Source organism: Pelecanus crispus, chromosome 9, assembly GCF_030463565.1.
Source record: "Pelecanus crispus isolate bPelCri1 chromosome 9, bPelCri1.pri, whole genome shotgun sequence".
Taxonomy (NCBI): domain Eukaryota; kingdom Metazoa; phylum Chordata; class Aves; order Pelecaniformes; family Pelecanidae; genus Pelecanus; species Pelecanus crispus.
This window is the reverse complement of record NC_134651.1, coordinates 3,092,030-3,114,636: the sequence shown is the minus strand read 5'-3', so window position 1 is coordinate 3,114,636 and position 22,607 is coordinate 3,092,030. Positions and strand designations below refer to the sequence as shown.

General features: G+C 36.3%; 1 protein-coding gene across 1 annotated transcript in view; it reads left to right on the top strand.

The window, feature by feature from the left end:
* Window positions 1-22,284, top strand: part of IFT80 (intraflagellar transport 80) — a 54,384-nt gene extending 32,100 nt beyond the window's left edge. Inside the window, exons 8-19 of the mRNA XM_075716530.1 lie at window positions 2,215-2,394; window positions 4,865-4,983; window positions 5,667-5,741; window positions 7,296-7,459; window positions 12,040-12,104; window positions 12,914-13,049; window positions 13,735-13,882; window positions 14,683-14,854; window positions 17,739-17,828; window positions 17,925-18,097; window positions 19,217-19,340; window positions 22,171-22,284. Of these exons, the coding sequence (XP_075572645.1) occupies window positions 2,215-2,394; window positions 4,865-4,983; window positions 5,667-5,741; window positions 7,296-7,459; window positions 12,040-12,104; window positions 12,914-13,049; window positions 13,735-13,882; window positions 14,683-14,854; window positions 17,739-17,828; window positions 17,925-18,097; window positions 19,217-19,340; window positions 22,171-22,284 (1,560 nt within the window). The remainder of the gene's footprint in view (window positions 1-2,214; window positions 2,395-4,864; window positions 4,984-5,666; window positions 5,742-7,295; window positions 7,460-12,039; window positions 12,105-12,913; window positions 13,050-13,734; window positions 13,883-14,682; window positions 14,855-17,738; window positions 17,829-17,924; window positions 18,098-19,216; window positions 19,341-22,170) is intronic.
* The last annotated feature ends 323 nt before the right edge of the window (window positions 22,285-22,607 follow it).

Sequence of the window (22,607 nt, the reverse complement as noted above, 5' to 3'; positions counted from 1 at the left end):
TTGCTTGGAGATTTGGGATGATGTGTATGAACTGTATTTCTGAGATGCAAGAGAGAGAGAACACAAGTGTCTTGGTCTGAAAATTCTTCTAGTTTTTTACAAGAACGTGTTAATAAGGATCCAGCTAAACTTTAGAGGAGTCTCGTACATAAGGCTTGGGGGAATTTAGGAACAAAGTTCTTCACTGGAGGAAATGTAAATATTGAAAAGGAACAAAATTAAGTTTAGTACTAAATGTAAGCTTCTCTCGCAACTACATTCATGCTATGGATCAGAAGGAAAAAAGCAAATGCTAGTTTTAATACCTCTTGCTTATTCTTTGTGCTAGAGGGATTTATAGTTGTATTTTTTTGCAATGCTAACAGAATGAAAACAGAATGAAAATATGGGTGGAAGTCAACGGATAAGACGTGCTGTTTCATTAAAGCGCACGCTCTGCCTGTGCATCCCCCTTGCACTGGAACAGGCGATTCCACGGGGCAGGATGGGGGGCACTCTGCCACGTGCAGAGGCAGGCAAGGAATTAAAATGCTAAATGCAGCTTACGCCCTGTTGCGAGAGAGTATAAAGCTCCTTTATTTTTTTATTAAAAGCATCTTTTAGCAGCCAGCCCACAGCTCACCAAGTGCTGTATGACCTCTGATGTCGTTTGCCTGCGGCTGAGCTGCGCGTCTCCTGGTCCCGGATCCGTGCTGCTCTGCAAGCTTCCAGTCACTGCTGCTTTCACAGCTTCCCGCTATCCCAATGATTTTGGGCCTCCATTTAAAAACCACCAAACCAAACTGATAACTATATTTTCATAGACGTAGATGATGTAAACCAGTAGTAGAGGACGAAGGAAAATGTTAGCCGCAGTACCACAGAAATGCATTCTTTAGGTCCAAGTGAGCCTTTCCACCTTGCAAAACCCAATTAGTAGGAAAATGTACAATGATGCCATTTTGCCTACTATTTGAATTTCTAGCTCCATAGGAAAGCAGATACACTAATTTTGATCGTAAGATTCTGAAATATATTTATTTGACCTGTGGCCCCACGACATTAAACTGTGATACTCCTCCGTGAGCGCTTCTTAATTAGTCTAAACCGAATGCAACACACAGAGCTATTGTTTCTGGGTCTCTCCAAAGCTAGGCCAGATGTCGCTGCTTTAGTTGCAGTGGTGTTTCAATTTTTTGTTGTTATTGCAAGCACAGCAACTGGAAATTTTTAATACATCTTTCCCTTGAACAGTAACGACAGAGGCTAGAGAAAAGGTAGGCAGGGTATCTAGCTTCTTTTTTTGTGTTAGGAGGAGAGCAGTATACAGGCATTGCTTTTGGAGCTTTCTTAATCCACCGATGTCCCTTATGTTGGAAGCATGGGTGTTGGTCTCTTCTCCCAAGTAGTTAGCGATAGGACGAGAGGAAATGGGCTCAAGCTGCGCCGGGGGAGGTTTAGGTTGGATAGTAGGAAAAATTTCTTCACGGAAAGGGTGGTCAAGCATTGGAACAGGCTGCCCAGAGAGGTGGTGGAGTCCCCATCCCTGGAAGTGTTCAAAAAACGGGCAGAGGTGGCACTTTGGGACATGGTTTAGTCTAGTCTACCCTTGATTGGCTTAGTGTGGACTTGGTAGCGTAGGTTAATGGTTGGACTGGATGATCTTAAAGGTCTTCTCCAACCTAAACGATTCTACGATTCTGTGATTCTATAAGCAACACAAGAGCTTTGCAATTCTCTGTATACCGGGATAGGAGTGCCTTGTTTATACTGACTGATTTTGCCCAGGCCTTGCTATTTCTGTATTCAGGAGCTGCTGTCAGTGCAGCATAAACTGAATGCATTGCATTTAAGACCATAGCCCCTTGCACCCATGTAACCAGTATAATTGTTTCTAAGTACTTTTTCTTAATTTTTATGTAGTGATTGTCTAGATTTATGAATTACTAAGCACACTTTAAAAGTATTGTGACTAGATAGCTTCTACCTAATGTACTTCAGGCATTGTGACATTTTTCATTTCTGCCATACCTGATGGTTTTCCTTTTTGTATCCCTGTTTTTCAAGAATCTGACTTAAGACATCTAATCTCTTTGGTTTGCTTATTCAAGCTGTAATAAAAAGTCAGTTCATTGATGTTTCTTAAAAATTATAACCGTGCAAATCTGTTTATTACAATAAATCATTTCCAAAAAGTGCCAAAAAATTAAGAATTCTTTTCTCTTTTTCTGCAAGTGGTCTTATGCTTTAGAGAAGCCAAACACTGGCAGCATATTTAATATTGCTTGGTCTATTGATGGCACTCAACTAGCTGGAGCATGTGGAAACGGACATGTCATTTTTGCCCATGTCGTGGAGCAACGCTGGGAGTGGAAGAACTTTGAAATAACGTTAATTAAGAGGAGAACCATGGAGGTAAATTACACAGTTCAGAGCTGTGGGTTCTGATTACTAGCTTTCTAAGGCTTTTTTTTAATACAAAATGGGAATTTTTAATCCTCAACAAAACACTGTCCTTTTTTTTTGTGTATATGGGACTGAAAAATGTTGAAGATCATAAAATGGCCAGAGTTAGCAAATGGTATAAATAATTATCAGTTGTACAGAAGACCAGATCCGTGTAAACCAAACCATACCACCAGACGGACCAGAATTACTTAACTCGGAAGTACTTTATCCTCCAGAAAAAGGCAAAGCTCATTTGAAGAGCATGTGAAATGAGCTGTGGGAGGCAACTTCCAAGAGGGAGATAACTTTAAGTGTAATGACAATGTTTATGCAGAAAACAATACGAATACCTTGGCCAAAACCAAAGTGTCATATTAAATAGTATTACAGTAACTGTCAGCAAAGATGAAGCTGCATAATTAAGTGTTGATAACATAGAGGAGCTTTCTTTACCTCACTGCATTCATGAGTTTTTGGAGGCACTGATGCACTTTGTAATAGCTAATGCTTTAGTAATAGCTAATGCTTTAGTTTGCTGTATCCCTGTTAATGAAGCTATGATGAATGTTGCTGTCTTAGGGCATTTCCAGATAAATTTGGTTGCTGGCTCGAACGGTAACGAGTTGTAATGTGCTTTTCTGCACCACATATTGTATTACAGCCTAGATTCAGATCTTCCAAAGCTACAGAAATTTGTCATATATCATATACCATATATCAGGTACCTGCATGGTGCTTCCAGCTGAGTACTGAGCAACAGGCATTGACCTCAGTGGGAGCTGCCAAGTCTCAGCGCTGCTGGAAATGAAACAGGCCCCTACATGTGGTTTCTGGAACTTAAGTTTAGGATCCTTCTTTTGAAAAATCTTGGCCTGAATCCACATTTAGGTTACCAAATATCTGGGAATTAATACAAAAATATGAATTTTTACCTTCTAATTTGTCCTCTGTGTTCCCAGACACTGACTCACAACATTCACTCTCTGAACGCTGGGATAGTATAAGATTTCCATTCTTACAAATTTTCCAAATTACACATTTGGTATTGGACACCAGGCCAATATTCTCTATATCGAAGTCAAGTTCCTAAATTCCTAATTAGGCCCTTAAATTTTTTTTTTGGTCCTGATTCTTTACTGTTGAACATGTAATTGGGAAAAGTTGTAACAACAGAAATGCTGTATTGCTATTTGGTCCGGTGGGTGGGATAACATGAGTCAGTGTCTGGGAACACAGAAGACAAATTAGCAGGTAAAAATTCATATTTCTTCTTTCATTCCCAGACATCGACTCGTAACAGATGGGCTCTGTGAATAGTCTCCAGGGTGTTTGAATATGCAAACAACTAAGGAAGTATAGCTAACCCTGATTTGGGACTATTTTTTTTATTTTACTATTTTATAGTGGTTTTATTTTATTCCTATATATTTATGTAGGAAAATATTGCCTACAAAAAAGTTCTAGATGCATTCTTTTTTTCTGAGTACTACAATAGCCAAGTTAATTATGGACATATCGCTGCGGTGAACATAGCAATTAAGATGTCTTTGGAAATGGTTTCTAGGCTTTCATAGTAATTGAGTTCAGTCCTTGTTTTGCAATTGGTTGCATAAGGGAGAAAATAAAAAAAGAAGTTACCACCCTCAGAATGGTGACATCTCAAAAAAAAAAAAAAAAAAAAAACCCACCCCACCAAAAAATGAAAACAAAAAAAATCCCAAACAAAAAACTGTCATATCTCCTTAGATTTTAGCTGCCTGAAATCTTTGAGCTCAAAAATCTGTGTTGATTACAGGCAAACTGTGATTTTCTTGAAACTTTGTCATTTGAGCAAACTTTCACAGGCATGGCAAAGGCACAGCCTGCTCACCAAGGCCATCTCCTGAATTTCCCTTCCTTCAGAGTGAGGTAGCATTCAAATACATGCTAGAACTACTCAACATCTAGACAGCATGTCTTTATCCAAATCTTGGATATTGCTGAATTGTCTTGATGGCATCATGACAGGATCACTGAAGTATTATACTTCAAATGTTTAAATAATCAGCAACTGAATACTGAGTCTTAAAATGGGAACTTTCAGACATCCTTGATCTCAGATGATTTTCTCAACCTTATGTATAATATTGTGCTCATACCTTATGTATTCTAGGTATGCATTAATTACTCCTTTCTTTTAAGGAGCTCCAAACAGCCCTTCAGTAATTATTCATTGTTTATTCAGAGTTTATAGAACCTTTGAGTTTTAAGTTTTCACCGGTGCTGTGAAAGTGCTTGTTCCCACATAGATATATTCTGCTAATGGCATAATAGTGTCAGCATGTACTTATAATAAGAAAGAATATGATATTTCACTAGTTAGTTTTCATTTCCCTTATTGTGAATTTTAATATTAATATTGTGAATATTAATTCAACCAAAATTTTCTTTTGATTAGGTGCACAATGTTATTAATGATGCGGTAGATTTGTTGGAATTCCGTGACAGGGTTATTAAGGCCTCTTTGAACTACGGGCATTTGGTTGTTTCAACTTCTCTTCAGTGTTATGTGTTTTCGTAAGTAATAAAAATTCATTAAGCTTTCTCAAGTTTATCTAACAATTGTAAGGCAGTAGCAGAAACTTGATTTGAAGTACGGTAGTTAATTTTTTTTTTTTTTAACTAATTGAAATATTCTATGGAACCTGGCACCATCTACAACAAATGTGTTGGAGTATAATTGCCCTCCTCCTGTCATCCTTTCTTTCCACTTCTTGCCAGTGCCATGACTGCCTGTTCATTTTGCTACAAAAATCTGGCAGGCTTTCTTTTCATGTGGAGGCAGCAGGAGTGGTGGCTGGATGCAAGGGTATTTGTGCCTCCATCTAGGGACTCTTCTTTTTTTTTTTTTTTTTTTTTTTGGGTGCTGCTTCTGGCGTGCCATTATTTTTGGAATGGAATAGGAATGATTCAACTCTGCATCATGTTTTAAGAACATGATATTCTGTTTCATATGCTGAAATTTAAAGTTTACTCCTAAAGACGCTTACCTGTTCAGCGAGATGACTAATGCTGAACAAAAAACGGAGCCTGTAATAGGGCACACAAGAGAGGGACTCTACCTCCGGATCTTCCTACCTCCCTTTTTAGGAATGTTAGATGATGAAAATGTGTGCTTTACTTAGTGAATTCAACTTCGTATTTGCATTGATACGTGAAGATCAGCAGTTTTAACTAATGATGAATTTTTTTCTTTGCAGTACAAAGAACTGGAATACACCACTGATCTTTGACCTGAAGGAAGGAACAGTTAGTTTGATTCTACAAGCGGAAAGGTAGCTTACTTCTTGTAATGCTCACTATTAGATGTGGACGTGCGTTTCCTAAAACTTTGTTATATAACATAAGCACATATAGAAAGAGGCAAAAAGTGTACAGTATTGGTAAGTAGCATGTGATGGCTTAGCTGGTATATTTGTCATAGATCTGTGATGGCAGTAATGAATCTTTTCATATATTACATTTGTATGTTTATACTCTTATTTATGGAAGAAAATAGCTCTTCAGTGGAGTTTTTTTTGTCATTTTTGATATTGCTTTTTTGAAGTGGAATATATTTTATATAAATTATCTTTGGTCTCCAATTTTTATTAAAAGCTTTGCCAGGTATGCCAAATAAAAATAAATAGTTGCATTTTTCTTACATATTTGTATTTATATTTGCAAGAAAGTACTATTTTGTTTTCAGTTTTAAAAAAAATTAATCTGTATTTCCTGGAAATTATTTGTCAAAGAGATCTTTACATGTACTTTTGTAGAAGGAGAGTCTTTCAAAGGACTAAAAATAGGAACAGAAGTAAAAACTCTTGAGTTTTGATTGTAGTCTTAATTCTCTTGCTCAAATATTGTCGGACAACTATTTCAGCATAGTGCAGCACAATGCTCACTGCATTTTTGAGTGCCCCAGATTAAACATTTATGTCCTCGTCTACAAAGTTACTACAGTAGAGAATGGGTAAGTAAAGGAACAGGATTTGGAAGATCAGGTTCTAGATTTGAAGTTTTGTGCTGCCAATTAAAAGTAAATTTTGAAAACATGACACAGATTCTTTGGCAGTTGTGGGTGATCACGACATCACAGAACTGAATGTAAGGTTGTGGTGAAACCACTCTGCCCTGACAGATAACGTGCAAACAGACAGTGGTTCTTTTGGTGCCAGCAATTGGTAACATTTACAATAGGTGAGGATCCAACAACTGGCTTTTTGTTTATGGATGTGTTTTGTGTCTATGAATTATAGATACTGTACTTACCAGTTATTGTTACGTAGAACTATTTGTATTCTTTGTAGAATTTTGCAAAGTTTTCCTGCAAATAAGTTATTTTTCACGGAAGCCCTGCATTGTAATAGATGGTGATCAGTTCATTAAAAGTGTCTTCTCTTTGCTTTACATTATAATCTAGTCGTACTGAAGGAAATGATCCAGGTGATACTATTTCAAAGCTGGCTGTAAACATTAAAGCTGTTTCTCACATACACACATGCAGTGTTGTCTCACGGGGTGATGTGTGGGGAGTACCGTCTCCAGCTGTATGCTTTCTCATCAGGAGTTACAAGATTTAAATGTTGTAGAATCTACAACAGGTAAAATCATACCGATTCCAGATAATAAAGATGTCTCATGGAAAAAGATAACATTCACATTAAAATGGAAATCTTCCATACAGAGCTTTCAGAATATCAACTTTGAAATGTGAGGCTTAGAAATGATGTAGTTTAACTGAAAACAATTGCAGGATATTAGACAATTAACTTCAAATGGTTGAAACTGTCATCATGCTTTTCTGTATGATTTAGTGATTTACATTTTTGTTGGGTTTTTTGTAGGCATTTTCTTCTTGTAGATGGTGGAGGACTTTATTTATATTCCTATGAAGGAAGATTAATTTCCTCTCCAAAATTTCCAGGAATGAGAACAGACGTTTTAAATGCCCAGACAGTATCTCTGAGTAATGATACTCTAGCAGTAAAAGACAAAGCTGATGAAAAGGGTAAGTTCTCCGTTCTAATAGTTCAATGTTTGCTAATAATTCACTATGAAGTTTTCAACGTCTTCGCATTTAACTTTACTTAGCATAGTTATAGTAAAAAAGCATAAACAATTTTAAATTAAAGACAATATTTATTATAAAAATGAATTAAAATGATGGGTCTTGCTTAACTTTGATTAAAAAACTTAAAGGAAATTAAATACGTCTCTGAGCTTCCAGTTGTGTGTAATGTGTCAGAGAACCATGGAATATTTGCAGCAAAGACTTGAACGGTAGGTTTTCACCCTCTGACATGATTTTCCGAAGAAGTATCTCAGCAACTTGTTCTGCTTGACTGCTGCTCTTAGAAGCTACCAATATATTAGCTGTGATTAATTTTAGTTCTCAGATGTTCTTTGTTTTAGTTTTTTGGGGTTTGTATCTTTACAGCATGTAAGTTTTATACACAGCTGGTATGACCATAGTTATGAGGCTGTGATGGTCTGTCTCAGTGTTGTGTTCCTGAAGATTTTTAGGCTCTTAAAATTTGTGTTTTGGCATCAAAAGCACTGTAATTGTAAAACACAACATGGCCAAATGAGCTCCAGGTAAATTTTTGCATTAATGAGTGGTACAGGAATATCTTTTTGTCAGTCAGCTTTTTTCCTTTGTTCTGTCTTTTGATGCAAATGTGTAGTTTGCCTGTGCACCAATTTAAATTTTCAGTGTTTGCTGGAGACAGACACTTCCATTGCTGGAAAACCCATGGCGCTATGACTTTTGATTTCACAACTGTGCCATTTATAGGCCATACAAATATGACAGTACAGGGCTGCAGTGCTATCTACAGCTGTATTTCCCCTGCGATATGGCCAGTAAGGAGATTACCGGTGGGAACAACCGTGCGCAGGAGGTGCTGTTCTTGCAGAGTGAAACAGTGAAAACTTCCTGCCCATGGTTCCAACTGACACTAAATCAATCTATTATCTAAAACTCTATCTGTTAGCTTAGATTTAATGATTAGATTTTAAACAGTTCCAGAATTTTAGAATTCTTTGTCTTGCAGCAAAGAAGAATCGTATTTATCTTCTCATTGCCAGGGAAAAAACACCTTTCAGTGTGAAGTACAAAAGGCAAAAGAAGATCCTGATTATTATTATAGGCAGTGAGTTAGCCCTTTAGTACTGATGGCATGGTAGTTTTCTCAGCATATAACCCACAACTTAAATTACTTGATGACTGAAAAAAACCCCCTTGTAATAATCCTTTAAAATATCCCTACCCAAGCAAAAGAAAAAATAGGTGAGATTTTTCTCACTTACTTGTTACAAAGCAATTTTGCTACTCCGTACAACTTACATGTGTGGGTTTTTTTCTTGCACAACCTTACCTTTTATGTCAAAACAAATACTTTAATTAAAACACAGCTATTTCAGATATCTATTTCAGATATGATTCATTTTAATAATTACTTTAAAGAGTAGTAATATAACTGTAATGCACATTTCATTTTTAAGGACAACTACTTGAGAAAATATCCTCAAGCATCAAGACGTTAAAGATATCTAGAATAGCTGTGTAATAACTAAAATGGATTTTAATTAGCAAAAATATATTTCAGTGTAAATTATTCAGAAGAAAGGAGTAGTTTGCAAAAAAAAAAGGATAAGTGAAAAGTTGCATCTTATTTCTGATCTTTTACTCTGTGTGTGTCTATTTATATTAAACAAGTGTATGTATGTTTATTTTTATATTACTTAAGGTGTATAACTCAGAGAGTTTATTTTATTGCCATATTGACACCTTGATGCAGTTAGTATAAAAACAATAAAAGTATTTTAAATAAATTGAGGTTATTTAGAAAATTAATCCATAGATTATAGGAAGCTGTCTATATGCATGCATATTGAAGATTTTGATGGTAAACTCACTCTCTTGCCCTGTTCCCCTGCCTGTCTTCTTGAATAGACTGAAGAGCATCTCCATGTCCCAGCCGTTCCTGGGAGTGTCCTGACAAGCTTGTCAGCCTGCAGGCAGGCTTAATCTTCATCAAAATTGTAATTTACAGAGGCTGGGTTTCTGGCTATATTTTCAAGATAAGCTCTCCAAATGATCAGAGCTTCCATCGGGGCAATGAGTAGGGGTGGGTTTTGGTTTGGTTTTTTTGTTTGTTTGTTTTGGTTTTGAGTTTTTTTGTAAGATACGAGTCCCACTAGTAGTGGTAAAAAGCCATATAATATGCCAGCACATGGGAAAACAGATTCTTGGCACAGGAAACCATGGCTTATCTAGGCCTGTTTATTCTTCTCAACTCGCCCCAGCAGAAGCGTTTTTTTTTCCTTTGCCCTATTTTGAGGGCAGGTCTGTTTTTCATGATACACTGCATTATAGAAATGTCTAAGATAGCTCAGTTTGATACAGGAAGCAGTTCACACGTTGTAGCACGGAGCTCTCTACAAGCTCATTTACTCTGAAACAGAGAGAGCTGTAACTTGCTGTGCTTCAGTGTCATTACTTGGATATTCTTCCTCTTTCAGTAACCTAGACAAAAGACTGGTGCCTCTGCGCTTACGGTCCTTCCTCAGTCTCTAATGAAGCTGGAAGAGGGAGGTGAGCCCATTCTCAAAAGGGAACTGCTGGCCCTAGGAGCAGTTACTCCATGATAACAGAACGTGTGTGTTAAAAGACACACAGTGGCTGTTCTCTTTCTCCGGATGTTCAAAGCGAGAGAATGCCCTTTCTTTATATTTTTAATTTATACATAATAAAAAAAATATATATTTTAGGTTCTAAATGATTGTAAAGCGATGAGGAGTTTTTCCAGATGGGGGGGGGAGGGAACCAACCCCAAACTTATTTTCTGAAATACCTTAATAAGCATTGTAGATTAATGAAAAGTTAACCAATTTTACTTGTCAGTTAGGTACAGTGGTTTTCTTTAAAACTCTCTTAATCTCACTTCCTATAGCTAGTATAGTAGCAGTAAAATTTGCTTATATAGCTAGATCAAAATAAATTTCGTGCAGGGAGCCATGCATAAAAGTGAGAAAAATACCACTTCTCAGGAACAACTAGTTTTCTTTTGTATATTTAGCCAGCTGACAAGAGCAACACTTGTGCAAAACCCTTTCTTCTCCTCCTCTGCAAACTCAACCAATGCTTTCTGAACACCTGCTCTTACTTTTTTTTTTTTTTTAATTCTGCCTGTATAACCATTGACCTCAAACCAACATCCTGTGTCCTAGTGAAAGAAATGCACAGCAGGATTAACATGTTAACATCGCCATCCTTTGGAATGAACATGTATGTTCATCTTATATTGTATACTTACAGGTAATGTGTTGAAACTGCAGGTGGGATGCATTATTGAACATCTGAAATGTTTCTGTCGCATCTGTGTTTTCCATGACCTAATGCGGAATCATCTGCTTTAAATTACGGCTGGTGTTCCTTATAATGTCAGCATTTTTCTCTAGGTTTGAATACTCCACCTACATCTGCCTGAATTCGTGTGTGTATTCACAGTTATATAGAAAGTACGTAGGAATAGGTTTTGAACACACATGGATGTGTGTGCGTCACACACAGATGTAGAGAGAGAGACAGAAAGAGAAACTTTATTTTTAGGCAAGTTGCAAATTTGAGTCTTCACTGGATATCCCAGAAATACAGATGATGTAGGTGGGGGGTTTTGGAGAGGTTTTTTGTTTTCTTTTTTTTTTTTTGAGGGTGAGACAGGGAGAGAGTGGAACAGATGGACTTTTGGTAAAGATCGCAAGAATTATATCTAAAACTCAAGTGTATCTGGATAAAGCAGATGCTTTTTGAGGAAGCCAGTTATTAATGTATTGTCATTAACTGTATCATCCTGACAAGCAGAAACCCTAAACTCCTGGAAGAAAATATGCCTAGGGACCACTGTATTAAGAATTCAAAATAGAGCCAATTATTAACAAAATAGAAAATGCTTCTGAAGAGTGTTTTACTCAATAGTTCAAAGGACAGCTTTCTATATCTTTCTGTATCTATATCTTTCTATATCTATCAGATATATCTATATATCCAATACTAATTCCTTTAGGAAAATATATCAGTCAATGGTATCACTTCCTAAACTTTCGTAGTCATCAAAATTGTGGGTTAAGATTGAATAAATCTATCAGATAGCCTTGGTAACATTAATTCATTCAGAATGCAGGGTAGAAACTTGCATCAGATAGAACTCAGTGTTGTTTCTGTAAATAACCATTTGAGCTGCGATAGGAAGTAAAACGTTTCGTTTTCTCAATTCTGAGTCAGTCCATAGTATCATGTTTCAATGGCTATCATCAGTGCTCTGAAAATAATATTTGAGAATTTTCACAGATCACTCCGATTGCAAAATGAGACTATTCCTAAGCTCAGCAGACTATGATGGTTACATTTTCCCAACTGTAAGGTTCTTTTTTGGCCAGAGTGTGAAAGTCACTGGTAAATCTAGCACACAGTAATAAGTATCCACTGGCAGTAAATTGTACTCGGAAAATGAATGGAACTGCTTGAAAAGTCTATGAAGAACTGTCGCTTTTAACTAATAAACCATATAATCTTTTTTTCTTCAGTTATCTACATATTTGAAGCTTTATCTGGAAAGCCATTGGGTGATGGAAAGCCTCTAACCCATAAGGTAAAGTGAAGGATATAATGTCTCTTTTTTTAATTATACTTTGAAATTAAGAATCAGTAATGGGTTTCCTTAGTAATGGGTCTAATAGCTTATTAAAGGTTTACAGTCTTAATAGAAAGGAGCTTGACAACTCCAGCTCACTCTTATAAAATAACAAAAACCAGATTCTTTGTGCAGTGTCGATGTACAAAGGAATATACTGTAGGTTGTATTCAGTTACTGGCGTGTGTTTCCCATGCACGTAAGAGTTTGAAACTACAGGTAAATGGTGGTGTTATGCAGTAAAACTGATCAACTGAGCTTCCTTTGCATGTACTCCAAAGCAACTTTTATTAGTGCCGACCTGGTTTTAACTCTGAAGAAAACATCAGTGAAAAGTTGTCTGTCTTCAGTCTGAGCTTTTACTGGTTTTACTTCAAAAATGATTGCCTGAACTGCATTGCACTTTTCTTTGCTCTTCTGGTGTACAAAAAAAAGCAAAATTAGGCAGCAGCTTTGGAGAGAGAAATGAACCTTCATCTATTAGGCAGCTTTTGCTTTGAGACTGCCACTTGTATTTCTGCAGTTTTGTAGTAAATTCCTAAACTGCTAACTCTTTTCTGTTGCAGTTTTGATTTAATCTGCATGAAATTCGATTTATATAATGCATCATTCAACAGAGAAGACACACATAAAGTGTCTTCACAATCCAGTTTTTCAAGAGTTTTGTGCCTTGTTTTTAGTAAAGCATTAATTTCTTTGAATATCACATGCTTTCTCTGATATGAATCTCCAAAATAAAAATCAGATATTTTTTTTTTCCTTTTCAGACGGAAATTGTGGAGATTGCTTTGGACCAGAAAGGACTTACAAGTGAAAGAAAAATAGCTTTTATTGATAAGAACAGAGATCTTTACATTACTTCAGTTAAACGGTTTGGAAAAGAACAGAAGATTGTCAAAATAGGTAAGAAAAATTCAAAACGTTTAACTACATGCTAGCAGGCAAATAAACTTTTATCTAGGACAAGAGACAAAACATTGCTTTTCAGTTAATAGTGAAATTGAACTTGAAAAAACATTAGAAATAGTCCTGTGGCTTTCAGAAGATAGTGGTAGAAACAATTTTAGTACATTTTATCTAAATTCTGATAATTTTTATATCAGTTACATGTAAAGCAGTTATTAACACTTAAGCACTTGTTATTGCATTCCGGAGCAAGCAGCTAAGAGGATATTGGAGAAGGATGTATTCCTCAGAATTATTTAATACAGAATCTTTCAGACATTTTTCTTGCAAATGCAAACTCTTTAAGTTAAATAAATTCATTAAAAGTTTAAATGCTGTAGACAGATGCATGATCCAGTAAGTACAAAGGTGCAGTCTGACCATTGTGTTAATTTTCATCTCCAGTCTCAAAACTAAGTCCAAAATAACATTATTCTGAAAAGAACTTTCTTTCAGAAAGAGAGAACTGAATTTGGCTGAAAGTTTGTAAGATGTTACCTTACAAACTAGGGGGTTAAAACCAGTCCGTATAAAAGGAACTAAGAATGACTAATAATTACCCTTTTACTACAGTTTGAGAAGTGTACCTTTATTTTGAAGTTTCTTGTGGAAGCGCGTAATATTCTGTTGTCTTTAAATTAAGGGACAATGGTTCAAACTTTGGCTTGGAATGACACATCTAACATTCTTTGTGGGATTCAAGATACCCGTCTTACAGTCTGGTACTACCCCAACACAGTCTATGTAGATAAAGATCTTTTGCCAAAAACTCTGTATGAAAAAGACGCAAGGTAATATATCCTTTTTGATCAAAATAGTATTTTTTACGTATTTTAACTAGTTTACTCCTTCCATAAAGAAATACGTTAATTTTGGCAGTTGAAGTATAAGCCAGGGTTGCAACTTTTAAAATTCTTTTCATGTTACTACTTCTTGATTAGGAAATGAGGAAAAAGTGTTTTATAAGGTATATCATACCTTTTTATATATATATATATATATATATATATATACACACACACACCTTGAAATGATGATGTGCAGTTTAAAAGTCAAATAGCATCTTGATGCAAAAGCAAAATTTTAATCATATCTCGCAAAATAGTCTTTAGTTGTTCGTAAAAAAAACAAAAAAGAAGATCTGTTTAAAGTATCTGTTGGAAATTAAAAGTATCAAGATATTAGGTCATAGATAATATTAGTTCAGCATGTTTACATGTTTACTTCAGCCCGTATACTTTGTGATATGAAATTCTTCATAAAGAATACCTGAATTCATTATTTGATTCTAAGAGTTATGGGAGCCCAAGTATTTTTTCCTGAAAAATGTATTTGAAAATTTTTGCACAAATCCCCAGTTTGCATTTGCCTTACAGCCAGTGAATGTGCATAACTGTCATTTTATTTTTAGAGAACATTATAACTACCTGTTGGATGTAACTGTTGAATAACTAGGTGCTTAGATTTTTATATGCTCTGAAAATGAAGTATAATCATGTTGTAATTTTGAAACAAAGATTTCTTTAAATTCCTAATGTTCTTTTCAGTAAGAAAGAAGTGAATATTAACTTACCTTTCTCTCTCTACCCAGTGAATTTAGCAAAAATCCCCAGATTGTACGTTTTGTGGGAAATCAAATAACAATTAGAAGAGCAGATGGTTCACTTATTCACCTTAATATTTCACCTTATCCTGCGATTCTTCATGAATATGTTAGTAGTTCTAAATGGGAAGATGCTGTCAGATTGTGTCGCTTTGTCAAGGTAAATGCTAATTATCGGGAACATTCAGATACAATTTCACTCTAATATTTATGTTTTCAAGTATTACTTTAATGATGATAATTGCCTATCAGATGTTACGTCTCATTTCCATTCTTCTGCTTTGTTGCTGATTATTTTGGGGCTGGTCATGAAAAATTATACATTTCTCGTAATTACATAATATACAGATACATAATTCCATAATTTTCATTATGCATAATAAAAATTCTTATTTTTGTTCACACCAAAGTCCAGATGGATTGAACACAGGTACTCACAGAAGTTAGTAATAAGCTGAAGTTTTCAGGACTAGGCCTTAATATAACCCATTAAATATTATCTGCATCTCCACAAACAGTTGCCTAGTATTTTTTCATATTTTATTTCACTTGGTTTTGTTTTTTTTTTCCTTTGCTTTCTTTTGTATGTATTTAGGCAACAGCAACAGATGAGGTGAGTCTGGCAGTCTTTAAAACAGACAAAAAAATCCCCCCCCCCAAACCCTGCTTTCTTTTCCTCATTTACTCCTAGAAAAGAGTTTAGCACTTTCATATGATTATCATGACCTTAAATGTGTATTTCAAATATTTTTATTCGCATTATTAAATCAATACACATCCAAATAACTTGGTTTGTATAATGATTTTTATTTTGAGTGTTACCCCTTTAATAGTAGGCTTTTATTCCAGTATTTAGCAGTGGGAACTGGGATTTCAAATTTCTAGTACAGTATTATGTTAACTTTTCTGAGTAATCTAAATGCATCATCTTTAAAAATAAAACATCTGTATTGGGTGGTAGTATTCATCATATTGTTTCTTTCTGATTACTATGCAGGTTTTCTAATTCAAGGATTTTTTTTTGTCAAACTTCTCATGCATCCTCTTCATTCTTGTGGGTAGAGTCATCCAATGAGTTTAATCATACTTAAAAGGAAAAATGGTTATAATTTTTGGTGGGTTTTTTTGTGAAATCTCAATGTAGGTATAATGTTTTTTCACTGTCCTTTTTCTATGAGCTGTCCTGGTTTCGGCTGCGATAGACTTAATTTTCCTCATTAGTTCGTATCTGTCAACAAGTGAGGAAGGCCTTTCAAAAAAACTGTACCAGAATCTTTATTTTCAGTGTCAAAAGTACTCACATCATCTGGTTTTAAGCATCCAAGTTAGGTACCTAGGTCTCAGTCTTTGAAGACTTCTCCTTTCCATTGATTCACAAAAGAAGGGTTTTGCCTTTGATGGAAGGTAACCTAAACCAGCCTAAACTAGACAGTGTGAAGATCCTTTCTATTTGATAATTTGTGTTTGGGCTGAGGGATGACCTGGAATACCCTTACACCAAGGTAAACAGAGAGCCATCACAGCAGGTCTTGCCTCGAGTACTTCGTTTATCTTTCATGATTCATAAACTCTTCATGGAGATACAGGGCTATTTTGTTGACTTTGGCAACCCAGGTAGACAGTTCAAAGTCTTTCCAATCAGTAATAAAAAAATCATAGAATCATAGAATCGTTTAGGTTGGAAAAGACCTTTAAGATCATCCAGCCCAACCATTAACCTACACTGCCAAGTCTACTCTAAGCCAATCAAGGGTAGACTAGACTGAACCATGTCCCAGAGTGCCACCTCTGCCCGTTTTTTGAACATTTCCAGGGATGGGGACTCCACCACCTCTCTGGGCAGCCTGTTCCAATTCTTGACCACCCTCTCTGTAAAGAAATTTTTCCTAATTTCCAACCTAAACCTCCCCTGGCGCAGCTTGAGCCCATTTCCTCTCGTCCTACCGCTAACTACATGGGAGAAGAGACCAACACCCCCCTCACTACAACCTCCTTTGGCTGGACCATCTTTCTGAGGAAAGTGAGAACAGCAAGACCTATTGGTGAAAAACTTCTAGAAACTTGGTCTCTTGGATAATTTCAGGCTGAGCTTTCAGCATTTTATCGCCTAATTTTTCTAAATAATAGGGAAATGGGAAGAGAACATGACAGAGATTTTAGGAGCGTTTGATTCTCTGAACAATTTTAATTCTCCCAAATTATAGGCTACCAGCAGGAAGGTTTATCTTGTCCTGAATCATGGTAAAGAGTAGGAACACGTGGCCAGAGTAGGAACACATGCAGAGATGGTGATAGTGAAACCACAGCCTCAGGCTAAATTAGTGTGTCATTGGCTTCAGTGGGTCTTATCAATTTTGTCTCATACAAAAGTGATTGTGAGACAGGGCATGGCAATATGTTTGAGCATACGCAGCATAGCTGTTTATTCTGATTGAAATCAATAGTAATCCTATGCTGCTTCTAAAAACCTATTCACATTGCAAAGTGTTTATTTTCAAATTTGTTATTGAACATATTTAACAAAAAACCCACTTAATTCCTACAGTGCATGTGGACTAACAAGTCCGTTCAAAATTATATTTTTCCTGTCTGAACTAGAGTTTTCAGATGTGGTAGCCTAAACTATACTAACTAATATGTTTTAGTAATATATCTTTTTCATAATGTTGTCAAACTTGAAATGGAAGATATCAGAATGTCAGGATCTTCCTAAATGTTTTTCAGAGTTAGTGGGGTTTCCTTAAGGTCGTATTAAAAAGAAAAAGTCATGAAAATAGAAAACAAGGGTTTAATATTAGTATTACAGCCACACTGTCAGTCTCAGCTGATCACAACATCAACATTTCTATAATTAAGGAGTTCTGAGAAATAATTAAGTAGTGACTTTCTAATAAGAGACTTAGACCACCGTGCCATAAATGGCATACTGAGAAATGTTGTATTATTATACATTATTTTCAGGACTTGTATACTTCGAGAAGTCATTTTTAGGATGATAAGAAATACTTGAAGTTTTAGGAATTGCATTTTTTTTTTAATTTCAGGATCAAACTATGTGGGCATGTTTAGCTGCTATGGCGGTTGCCAACAAAGACATGGCTACAGCAGAAATCGCCTATGCATCGATTGGTGAGGTAAGAAAATGGAGTTATTTATTTCCAGTTAAATTGTTGCAAAACAGTTGTATGTATTAATTTCCATTATTAAACTATTGTACATCTTGTTAACAGATTGACAAAGTTCAGTATATCAATTCCATCAAAGATCTCCCATCAAAAGAGTCAAGGATGGCTCATATATTGCTCTTCAGTGGAAACACCCAAGAAGCTGAAACCCTGCTTCTTCAAACAGGACTTATTTATCAAGCTATTCAAGTCAACATTAATCTCTACAACTGGGATAGGTAGTATTTCTTCAAATACAGTATGTTTATAAGCAGTCTTACTGAGGTAGCCTTTAAGTTATTTAGATCAGTTTTATTGCAGATACTTAGCTGACTAATTTCCTATCTGTAATCGCCCTGAGCTGCAAAAGATGAAGTAAATCACATCCTGACAATAACCAAAGAAATAACTTTTTTTTCTGTCATGTTTAGAAGCTACAAGTATTCTGTGATAAAAATCCAAAACATGTTTGGAAGCATTTTTAAGTAACATTTTGCTTATTCATTATTGTTAACACAGGAAAGTCCCTAGCGATACCTCAAACTGTGTGTGACCCTCAAAGAATTAAGGCTGTTTCGAAATGTCTTGTTGCTAAAAATAGATCTGTGACTATTCAGACTCCCTGCACTGTGTAGGTGGATGAAATATGAATTAGGCCTGAGAAAACAAAGTAGGAATTTCTCCTTTAAACAAAACCCCACATTTTCTAGCAGAATCTTCTGAGGCCATTTACTACTAATTTCTGTGCTATTATATTCATATTACTGTGGGCAAAAAGTTGCTTTTCCCCCATATATCTGTGTTTTTCGTTATGTTGCCTAATATGTATCATCTATAAACTGTGTATGTCAAACATAAGTATTCCTTATGCCATTGAGAAGAAAACATGTGAGTACAATCCAATGACTAATCTTTCCCACCTATAGAATATTCATAAATGCTGTGTAGCATACACCATAAATGCGTATTACGACACTGTTCAGAAGCGATTTCTGACTGTGATAATATTATTAAAAATTATTACTTTTGCCCCTTGATGTTGAGAATCCGAAACTCTAACCATTCTGTTTTATTTCCTTGAAATAAAAAGACTCCTATTGTCAAACTTCAGTGATGTGATGGGGTTGTCAACAGAAATAATTGTTGGATATTTTTCACAGCGTGCATCATAAAGTAGACTGTCTCCTTCGCTGGCTACTTTTAACCTCCTGTGACTGATACCAATGTAAAACTGCTTGGCACTATAGATTAGGAATCTTTGCCTGCAGCCCAAACAGTTTTCAATGTATTGTTTTGCAAAACCGTGGTGATTGTAGTTGTGCCAGAGCATTCACAAGCCTATTTCTGTTTTATTCCAGGGCCCTAGAACTAGCAGTAAAGCACAAGACACATGTTGACACAGTCCTGGCTTATCGACAAAAGTTCCTAGAGGACTTTGGTAAAAAAGAAACGAACAAAAGATTTTTGCAGTATGCAGAAGGTGTAAGTATTCCTCAGAATTATTCCTACAGCCTTAGGTCAGCCTGCTCTTCGTAGCCAGTTTGGGAGGGTGGGGGGGAATTGCCCTTACATTTTCCTTCTTTGGTTCAAATCTTAAGATTTTACATCTGAGTACAAGTTCATAGCATGATGTGTGGCTACTTGGCTAGTAATAGTTGTGCATGTGTTTTATCTGAAGGCACAGATACGGAATGTATATATTTAGTATCTGGCAAGGATTATACAAATGAAGGCACAGTTGTTTTCTATAAACAGGGAGCTGGACCTTAGTATGGTTGAATGTGTACGTCTTGCATGTCTTCGACATTTTCACGTAATTTTATGGATAGCAACAATAACAAACTTTGCAGGTATTCGGATATATATTAAGAGTGAACTACGAACCATTCTGCCAGATATAAGTAGCTAAATATACAATTTCATCAAAACTCTGGAAACCCTCTCCATCATCAGCAGGTCCTTTCAATTTATTAGCATTTCACAGATCTTAAAGACTGAGGACAGATCTTCCAGTTCATAAACTAGAAGTATCTTAGATTCCACTGGAGTACTTCTGCACATTTCCTTTATGAGGGGCACCCACATGTGCACCTCAGACAGCAATTTCATTGAGCAGCCCTTGTGTCCTTCCTGCCCTTCCCCTCGCTGTTCCTAAGCATTCTGAGGATGAAACTATGAAAAGAGACGTGTACTTTGACTGTGTCAGAGCCTTTCGTCCACTGTAGCTGATGGATCAGGAAATAAATCCAAGCTGTTGGCTCAGATCCTTTAATTAGACAGTGCCCATTATGCTTTCAATAAAGCTCGATTTCTAATGTAAGTCATTAGCTTTTAGCACTTCTAAGGACGTTTCATTTCCTAAACAAGAGTAAAAGTCTGCACAATATCTAGCCCCCCAGTGAACCATTCTGCAGTACTTTATCTAGAAAATACAGAAAAATAACAGAACAGGTTCCAAGCACTTTTATCATGCAGCTATTTCAGCTGCTATGCTGGAAGTAAGTCTTCTACATACTTTAAATACGTTATTGAGCAAAAATCATGTTAATCCCCCGATGTCTCTGAAAGAGATGTTTTAGATAACACTGTCTCGTCTTTAAATCATGAAGAAAGCCATAGTTTCTGGAAGGGTTCCTAAGCAATAACACCTCGTCAGTGACAAGGTGTGAGCAGAGTGACGCGAGTGGAGCCTGGTTCACCTTACACTCGGTCTTGAAACTTGGGTCTCAGACTGCAGAAGGTTCCTGGAGTAAAGAAGACCTTTCCGCATCCATGTTCTGGAGGTCTTGCCTGCCGGATCTGAAACTAGGAGGGAACCTCCTTAATGGAGTGGATTTTAAGCTCTTGCTACAGTGGTAACTAAATTCTTAATGCAGCCTGTCAGGCTCACATAGGAAAGTTAGAAGAAAATGTTAAGGGTATTGAAGAGAAAAGCAAGATTTTCTGCTGCTATTCCTTCTCGGGGGAGGGGGGAAGGTCTCAGTTTCCCTCTCACCACCTAAAGCTCCTTTAGGCTTAAGTAAGGAGTTTTTACCTCTTTTCTATACTGCAGCTGAGAGCACTGGTCTGCAATCAGATACGGAACCTAAACAATGTGCTTAGTTGTTACAGCTCACATCTTTATTTATAAGGTATTATGAACCTAATATGTATACTGAGAATCCATATCTTGGCAGTTACTAGGTGTCACTGGCAAGGGTTGTTGGCTTCACTGGCAAGTTGCTCTCTGGGCTAGATGGCAGAATTAGCCCTGTATGTGGTATGTTTAGCATCTGTGTGACATCTGTTAAAGCAAACACATTCTTTCTTAGAGCTCCGTAAAGATTTCAGTCATCAGATCCAAGGCACCTGGACCCAGTAAATGCATCCTGAATTGAGGGATTAACCTTTTCACATGAGAATGTGGGTATTGCAGTTCCATCTTCCCTCGTAGAGAATCTTCCTTGTTATTTCATGACTTAGTTAACACAATAACAGCTACTCTGAAAATTCCCTGTGCAGCAGTTGAGATGTTTTTCCCATCCCATCTTTGACAGTCTTAATTCTCCAGCAATGAAACTGAACTTTGCAATTACATTTTTGCCCGGTTTTTGGTTTATAGTCGGTTTTGCCCGGTTTTTGATTTATAGTCATCAAATGCACCATGATCCATTCTTTCTTGTGAAGCATTTTTGGAAAGAGACACAACTGTTTTACCCCACTATACCATGGATATTGTACTCTATCTATTGTCTGAAGTTTCACTGAAATAGAATACAGCCAGAAGATGACGATTCTCTGCAGCTGGAGAAATGCCAAGGTAAAGCTAAAACATTTATTGATGTAGAAGACAAATTTCAAGCAGAAATCTGATTTCTGTTATATCAGATAACTAGTGTAATATGCTATCGGTTTACTTGGTGGACTTTAGGTGCAGTCAAAAGACATCACCGCATGTATTATTGATAAAGGGCTATATTCTCCGTAATAGGACACAGATGTCAATTACGTTTAAATTAGATGCAAGTTGATCCAAGTTATTTTTATGTTTTAATGGGTTTTTGCCAGACACAATGAGATGTATTACTCTCTGTTAAAATCCGTCACGCTTGTTTTATGTTAAAGGTGGAAAGCTCAGTTTGTTAGAACTCAACTGTGCCTTCATACATTCCATTACTATAAGTTGTCACTTACACATGAAGAACTATATAATGATTGATATGGTCACTTTGTAGTTGTAACTCCAAATCGTCCTGCTAGCGAATAGCTATCTGTTTGACCTCTCTCTATAATGTTAGCTGACCTCTGCGTACTCGCTTTTCTGTTCTTACAGCTGGAAGTTGACTGGAATAAAATCAAAGCCAAAATAGAGATGGAGATTGCTAAAGAAAGAGAACGAGCAGCAGCCAGTCCTGCAGCGAGAGCTAGTGTAACTGTACAGCAATAACTGTCCTTTTGGTCACCTTAATAAGTGCTTCTTGAATGTTTTGTACTGGCATATTTTGACAAACATAAATAAAAAAAGCTACAGCAAACATTTTGTGGGGAACAGGAGTGAGAATCGGTGTAGTTCTTGTTAATTGTTGGATGACAGGCAGAATTATTTATTTACTACAGTCTCATTTTGAGCTGGGTTTATGTTCTGATGCCCTAGCTCCAGTGAGTAGCTGCATTCTAGTCCATAATACATGTATGAGAAAAAAAGAAAATTAACTGTCTTTCCGTTAATGGCTTTTAAATTTTCATTGCCATTAAAATTATTTAACCTTG